Source organism: Rutilus rutilus (assembly GCF_951802725.1).
Source record: "Rutilus rutilus genome assembly, chromosome: 6".
Lineage (NCBI taxonomy): Eukaryota > Metazoa > Chordata > Actinopteri > Cypriniformes > Leuciscidae > Rutilus > Rutilus rutilus.
The window spans coordinates 9,859,078-9,867,560 of record NC_140214.1 but is presented as its reverse complement, the minus strand read 5'-3'; the positions used below and the strand labels follow the sequence as shown (position 1 = coordinate 9,867,560).

The 8,483-nt window shown below is 38.6% G+C and overlaps 1 protein-coding gene across 1 annotated transcript; it reads right to left on the bottom strand.

Annotated features, from left to right (window-relative positions):
• pip4p1a (phosphatidylinositol-4,5-bisphosphate 4-phosphatase 1a) lies at positions 1-8,051 on the bottom strand. The gene is made up of 7 exons (XM_084412586.1): positions 7,789-8,051; positions 6,209-6,402; positions 4,319-4,425; positions 4,100-4,205; positions 3,858-3,910; positions 2,332-2,422; positions 1-1,252 (listed from the first exon to the last, which is right to left on the bottom strand). Exons 1-7 carry the CDS (start codon positions 7,904-7,906, stop codon positions 1,109-1,111), a joined length of 813 nt encoding a protein of 270 aa, XP_084268712.1. The 5' UTR covers positions 7,907-8,051; the 3' UTR covers positions 1-1,108.
• Between the last annotated feature and the right edge of the window lie 432 nt (positions 8,052-8,483).

Genomic DNA, 8,483 nt, shown 5'->3' with positions numbered 1-8,483 from the left:
TTAATCTCATTAGTATCATTTAATCATGGTTCAAACATAATCAAACTTACAGTACCTGAACATGACGATTAACTTCACATGAACATGAGAAGAAAGGTAAATGACCCTTTTGATAACAAAGTCCATGAAGCACAGCAGACCTTCAACAGAAGATATGACTTTTTTTTTCTGCTCCCCGAAGGTGTGTGTGTGGCTGTACATTGGTTATCTCATTATTTGTTCCAGTCAAAACATCAGTAGTGATTTTTTTTTTTTTTTTCCAGTAGTGATTTTGCAAATTAAATAAAAACATAAACAAAGGAATCACAGCGTGTTAGAGCTACATTGCAACTGCTCAGTCATTCATGAAATAAACAACAAATATTTACAAACAAAATTCACAATTATAAAAAAATACTGTTTTTAACATTCACAACTAAAGATAAAGAGATGTGTTTGAGCGCATTTACACTTTAAGTGTCTGTGAAAAATCAGTTACAGAAACGTTCTGCGCGTTTGTTAATCGTGTCGCCCAAATGATTTGGATTAGCAGTGTTTGCACAGAGATTCAGGCAATGAGACAAAACACCAGTGTTTATGTGGTTTTGGAACACCATCTAGTGGAGATGAACCTGTACTTCCTCTCTTTATAAGGCTTCAGAGCTTATTTGGACACTAGAGAGGCAGGTAATGTTGCGGTCAATGTTTGAATTGGTGTCGTTTGTGTATTGTAGCGTAGTTAATTTAAGATGTACATAGAGAGTTGCGTGTGTGTGTGTTTACATATTCTTTACATGAGTGTAATGGGTTAAAACTGAAGGAGCATTTGGAATCATAACTGCATGTTTGCACGTAACCATGAGTAACAAGTCCGTTCATATTCACGGATGAAAACACATCCAGAGAAAGCGTCCGAATAAAAATTACTTTAAAACACTAATCTTCTTTGCCATAGTAGCATTTTTTCATGTGTTTCTCAAGCCTGGATTTTACTTTGACCCTTCATTACAGCCATCACAATCAAGCTTTAAGAGTTAACCATGATTCTCTCTAGCTCTTTTCCTGTGGACTTTATTTTTTTCCCACCACCCTTAATCGCAGCCCCCTCTCTTGCTGTCTTTCTCTCTCTCTATGTGAGGTTGTGGAGAGGTTGGCTGACCCTCATGCAGCTCCAGTAAAGTGCTCTGGCCAGCGTCAACACCACCAGCAACAACGCCGCTGCCCAGGACGCATAAATGCCCCCATACACACGCGCCTGGGACCACGTCCCTGCCTGGAGACAAACACAGACAATTACAATTTTGACAGGTCTCACAATTGGTAAAAGATTCAAACTGTATCATGTTGATTTACATGTCGTTCAAAAGTTTATTCACTATGATTTCTATTTCAAATAAATCCTCTTATTTTGAACTTTGCAAAATTATCAAGCAGTCAAACTGTTTTCAACATTGATGATAGTAAGTAGTGTTTCTTGCAAATCAGCATATTAGAATGATTTCTGAAGGATCATGTGACACTGAAGACTGGAGTAATGATGCTGAAAATTCAGCTTTGCCATCATAGGAAACTACGTTTAAAGGTATAGTGGAAGATCTTTCCAAATTTTAGATAAGACTACCTCTCCACTTTTTTAATAAGTTTGATTGATTCACCAGAATGATTGACAATTAGGAGGACCAATAGTATAGGTGATCCACCCGGAAGTAAAAAATCCTCCATTATACCTTTAATTAAAATAGTTTTTAATATAAATATAATATAATATATTTTAAAATAGACCTTTAATTAAAAAAATTTCACAATATTACTGTAATTTTTATCAAACAAATGCAGCCTTGGTGAGCATAAAAAAAAACTTTACACTTTATATGATCATTAACTAACACTGAACAATAGTTTTCAGCATTTATTAGACTAAATGTCAACATTTACTAATATATTTTTGAAGATTAAAAGTTGTGTTTGTTAACATTAGTTAATGCAACGTGAACTAATATGAACAAACGAACAAGTGTATATTTATTAACAAACATTTACAAAGATTATTAAACATTGTAAACAATATTGCTCAGTTAGTTCATATTAGATAACAATACATAAATGTTAACAAATGAGTTTTTGTATTTTTAATGTTAGCGATTTTAACTTTATTGGAAAAATTTATTAATATTTATTATGAAAACTGATGCTAATTCATGAATTTGTGACGTTTGTGATCACAAAACATATTAAAGAAATGGTTCACAATAAGTAATATGCTAATTATACAGTCGGCAATTTAAATAGACACTCTGAAAAAGAAAATCCAAAATATAGTCTAGAATTAATAACACTATGATGCACACTCACAATCAGACCAGCAGCTGAGATGCTAAATAGCAAGCACAGCAGGTAACACCACAGACTCCGCCTCCTCGGATATCGCTGGCCAATCGAAGATCTGGTGGAGATGAGGAAGAGACCAATGAGAAGAACAGCAGGGGGGGTAATGGCATTGAACATGCAAAACTATTAAAAGGCAAAGAGTGTAATTTCTGCGCCACTAGCATCAGTACATTCAGAATTCCAAAAATAATGATTGTAATAGAACAGCTTTCCTAAACACTCCCCCTATCTGTCATTGATCAGACAAACAGTTAGTCCCGCCCCAAACTCATGCCATTGGCTAAGCAAATGTTGTTGTGTCTGTGTGCTCAAACAAACAGAGCACTGTTTTAATAACTCTACAGACAATTAAAGCGATAGTTCACTTTGAAATTAATTTTTGACATGTTTTAGCTTACCTTAAGGGCATCCAAGATATAGGTGTCTTTGTTTCCGCAGTAGTTTCAATTTTGATATTTTTAGGTCAAACCGTTCTTGTCTGTCAGTCATATAATGCAGGTCGATGGTCACTGTCTCAAAACACAAGCACAGAGTCCAAATTAAAACAATTCCCCTTCGTCCAAATGAAACAATTCCCCATCATAAGTACACATTGATGGCCTAAGACACGAAACGAGCGGTTTGTGTGAGAAAACGAACAGTATTTATATCATTGTTATCTCTTGAACACAGCACACGTCCAAATGATCTGACGGCGCGGGCGGGTATAGATATATACATAGATGTCGCCTTGGCTACTGCAGTTCATTGGAACAAAACCGTAGCCAAGCGACATCTAGTGTATATATCTATACCCGCCCGCGGGCGGGTATATATGTATACACTAGATGTCGCCTTCGCTACTGCAGTTCATTGGAACGAAACCGTAGCCAAGGCGACATCTATGTATATATCTATACCCGCCCGCGCCGTCAGATCATTTGGGACGTGTGCTGTGTTCAAGAGATAACAATGATATAAATACTGTTCGTTTTCTCACACAAACCGCTCGTTTCGTGTCTTAGGCCATCAATGTGTACTTATGATGGGGAATTGTTTCATTTGGACGATGGGGAATTGTTTTAACTTTGACTCTGTGCTTGTGTTTTGAGACAGTGACCATCGACCTGCATTATATGACTGACAGACAAGAACGGTTTGACCTAAAAATATCAAAATTTAAACTACTGCGGAAACAAAGACACCTACATCTTGGATGCCCTTGAGGTAAGCTAAAACATATCAAAAATAAATTTCAAAGTGAACTATCCCTTTAATAGCTTACTTATAGTTGTCTAAGATCAGACAGGATGTTAAAATTTTATGGGACATTTATCAACATTGAAAAAAATGACAGCCAGTTAAAGGCAGTAATGCTTTTCAGAAGCTAAAGCTGTGTACTGGGAGCTGACAGAGAGAGACAGACTTTAAATGTTGACTTATTTATGATCTAATGAAATTTATTTGGCATGTGCAAATTGTTTTGTGAATGTCGGTTGGGAAACACTCACACTTTTCTGCAATGGGGGCATCGAGCCAGTGTCCTGTCAGTAAACTCGGTCCACTGAAATGTTGAGAAAGTTGTTGAGAAGCTACTGTGAGGCAGTTGCATAAATAAAACACGAATAAACAGCCATCTGATCTTCCACTTTAACTTGACGCTGAACCTGAGCCGATTGATTCGGTCATGATGTCAATGATAATGATACACTGTGTGTCCGTAATGATGTTGCTGTATTGTGAGTGTATGTACCAGGAAAGTGTTGCTGCAGTGTCCGCAGGAAACTCTAGCTCCAGCAGGTTGTGGTTCTGGACTGGCTGGGCCTGGATGGACTGGCCCCAAATTTATGATCCTCTTACTAGTCCACAGACAAGGAGACAAAAACATTTCATTTTTCTCCACATACACACAAGAAGTTTATTAGAGTCAAACATTTCACTTGTTTTAAATTTAACTTTGTCTCCTCCTTACCAATAAGGCCGAGGGCAGGCGATCCTTTGGGATGTGACCTTGCAGATGAGAAGACAGTTACAAGGACACCGCACATATTTCTTCCCTGCAGGGGCGTTCTTTATGGGCTGGAGAGAATGAAGGTTAATGAAAAGAATAGAAAGGAAGAGAGCGAGAGAAAAGAGAGTTAATTTTGGTTACCCAAAGATGTTCACCTGCTTTTAAAAGTTACACTTTAAGCAATTTTCGGAGTGGCTACCAATAGCGGCGAAAGCATAAGATCCCACCCTCCCTTCAGAGCGTCTCCAAAACCCCGCCTCCGAACGAAACACATGAGCGCGTACAGCAGCAGGGAGCAAACAAAATCTTCACGAGAGACGGCATTAAACTACCTCATGTCTCAAAGCACATAACATTACAATAATAATGAACGTAAACAACTTGTACCACCTGACTGCTGCAGATTCATTTAGGCGTTGACAGTGTTGCAATAGAAACACATAAATTCGAGTCACAAACCAATCTGAGTATAACGTCACAGGTTTCCATCTCTTACAAATGACAGTAGTTACGGCGTGAACGCAGCCTAAGCTTGTTGTTTTGGTTCAGGAGGAACTGAAAAAGGTGGCTGCTGTTTCGGTTTCGGTGCTCAGTTCACTTCTGTCTAACTCTGCATAACATGAAACGCGCTGAAGACGCGTGATGTCTGTGTGAGCAGGGTGTAGAGGTATGAAAATACACACAATGATAGGCAGGTAGGACATCGTATCATTGCATTTAGACCGAATCCAATGATTGGACGAACATTTTATGGAGCTTCGCCTTCCACAGATGTATATAAATTAATTTAGACCACTTAACTTAGTGATTGCTATCAGGAGGTGAAGAGACTTTCAACCAGCATAACAAATATTGTTTCTGGAACAAACCGCCTACCCTGCCTTTAATAAACAAAACTTTATGCGTCTTGCAGACAAATATTGAAGCCGGAGCTACTTCTCTCGGTTTGTGTATATGACGAGTCAAGCATACACTGGGTTATTTCGCAACGGTCGTCATCCCGCTCGGTCTAAAATAGTCCAAACTTAAACACTTATTATAGGTGTACCGTAGTGAATCAGGATAAGACAAAAACACGGTTTGGAAGGTGGATTAATGATGTACTCGCTCATATAAATGTTGTACATTTTAAACAAAAAAATTAGATAGCGCACCTTTAAGTTTTGGGGCTGTCAATAGATTAAATTTTTTTAATCAAATTCATTACATGTAATGCATAATAATTCATTACATATGCACTACCGCATGTAAGTTTTGGGTCAGTAAGATTTTAAGAAATGTATACTTTTATTCAGAAAATATGCATAAAATTGATCAAGAGTGACAAAGACTTTTGCTTTTTTTTTTTTTTTTTTACAAAAAATTAAATAAAATCTATTTCAAATAAATGCTGTTCTTTAAATTCATCAAATAATTCTAAAATAGAAAACAGTTATTTTGAATTGTAATAATATTTCACATTATTGCTTTTACTGTATTTTGATCAAATAAATGTAGCCTTGGTGAGCAGAAGAGATTTAAAAACATGAACTTTTGAATGGTAGTGTATCAATATTTACTGACAGAAGCCCCAAAACCATCAGACCTATTACATTAGTCTATTAACCAACTACTCAATCTGTACATAGTATTGGCTCTAATAAAACTGTATTGTTTACAGTCATGACAATAACGGCATTTTGAATTGAATCAATAACTGTAGTAGGATGCAAACTAACTAAACCAATAAACACATATTTTGAGGCAAAACTTCAGAATTTTACAATTGTGCAAAAGTTGATATGCTATAATGCCAAATAAATACATTTTTAAAGCATGTTTTAAGTGTGCATGTGCTCTATCCCAACTCACAGTAGCTTCATTGCAGACTCCACACTTGACCACATGTTGGTGGATTTTGCCCTCAACGCTGATGAGCGACTGGCACACCCTACAGCTGATGACTGGGGCACTGCCACTTTCTGGAGACGTCAGGGGGGAATACGGTGGAGGGTTCTCGCCCAGCAACATGGGTGGCTGAGTCGAGCTCGGAAACGGAGGAAAACCTAAAAAGGGAGAGATTGTCATTCCAGTCTGCACATCCATTAGACTTGGATGTGTCACAATACTGAAGAAAATATGTCACTACTTCAGTTTCATTGAGACTTAATGCTTGAAATGTTTCATTCATACAGTATACCTGTAATGTCTGGATAACAGTGTCATCAGTTCAACATAGACACTGAAAATATTGGCTCATGAAATTGAGTAAACGGCTAAAGTTTCATTTACCTCACAAAGTTTAAACTAAACACTGAAACACAAAGTGAAGCAGTTATTTGTCGCCCAGGCCATTAAGGATTAACAAGAAAATCAGATTTGGTCTCGAGATCTGCTGAAAGGAGCTTTGTAAAGAGACTGCTGGAATGTGCCTCATTACTAGAGAAGCATGTAGCCTACATATTTGCCTATCCTTGTGAGGGCCAAATCTTAAAAAATAAAAAAAAGGAATAAATAATTCTCACAAATACAGTGAAACATGGTGAAAACCCATTTGTGAGGATATTTAGGAGTTCTTACTCTTTGAAATACTCCCAAAATCAAAAGTCATCAACCACTGCCTCTATGGCCTAAGTAATATAGTGAAACAACCGTTTGTGATAAAACATGTATTGTTTTCATAAAATGTTTCCAGTATCACCATATCAACACACCACCATCCTCAGCACGCCCTTTAGTAACTTTCTATTGGTACCGCCCACTCTGTGCAATGATTGGTTTGGGTCTCCTCAGCCAATATTTTCAGGCTTTCTGAATGGCCCAAAGATGTGCCAATCATGTGTGTTCGGGTGTAGCTGGAGTTCGCGGATACAACAGATTACTGTAAATGTGTAATGCAGAGACGCCGACTCGCCGGTAAATGTGGATAATGAAAACCTTTGTACAGCCGTCCCCAGCCATATGTCTAGTTTTAGACAATATTACCTTGTTATATTTCGTCTCGGAAAGGCCAATACCAGAACAGTAAACAGACCCGAACAAGCCAACAGTGATGCTCATTCATTAGAGGCTTATAAGCCTCCGAGATGGATGACAAAAGTATGCAAGGATCAATTCAACATAGATTTGTTTGACAAAATAATACCATCCACCCAACGCAGGTGTATCGTTTCCAACTGCATTATTATGCTTAGCAGCTGTATGTATCAGCTACAGTATCCGCGCGCGTGCACATACGCGCTCACAATTTATCTGCCTCCCAACTGCGATCCGCCAGAAAATCATCCGTTCGGGTAACGTACTACCTCCATGCCACCAACGTACAAAGACAAGAATAACAGCGCACAGCCTGTATCTAACCTAAATCGTAGTAAATGCACAGGTGTAGGTGTGTGTATGTGTGCGCGCGCGGGCCCGTGACAGCGCAGAAACGCGCCGTGCTCGCTACTCACTCTGCGGTTTGTTCGGAGCACCATGTGGAGCTGCTCCGGGAGACACCCCGCCGTTCCCACTGCCGAGAGCTCCATCACCGAGATCCGAGAGCAACGGGGACCGCTCGCCGTCCGCCATACCGAGAGCGAGGCGTAAAGAGGGGGAGCGGCGAAAGCTTGTATTGTTGTGCTACCGGAGTGTGTGTGTGTGTGTGTGTGTGTGGACGGAGCCCGCCTACGTCACACGGGTACGTCCGCTGCTGTGGCAACGCTTGTGCGCTTCCGTGCGCTCGGGGGGTGTATTGCATGATACCCCTGAGCACCCGCGCGCGACATGCTGTTCCTCCTGTCACTTACAACCATTTCAAAGATCACTACATTACACAAGAGACGTGTCTTTTCAAAAATGCATGCATGCCAAATTTAAGGAAAATAAAATAAATAAATAAATAAATAAATAAATAGGAAAGGCAATTATATGTTTATTAGGCTGAGTATTACAAGAATATGATCGAGGACATTTGTTGAGATTTTTAGCAGGCACGTCTTATTATTTAGTCAGGGCTGCTTTCAGGGTTAAAAGGCTTTTTTTATATATATGGAGCAATTTATTTGAACAAAAATATTTATACAAAATATTTTTAATAAGTAAGCAATTTGGTATTTGATATTTATGATCATAAAAAGGGACTTCTTACACAGGCACCTGTTCCTTT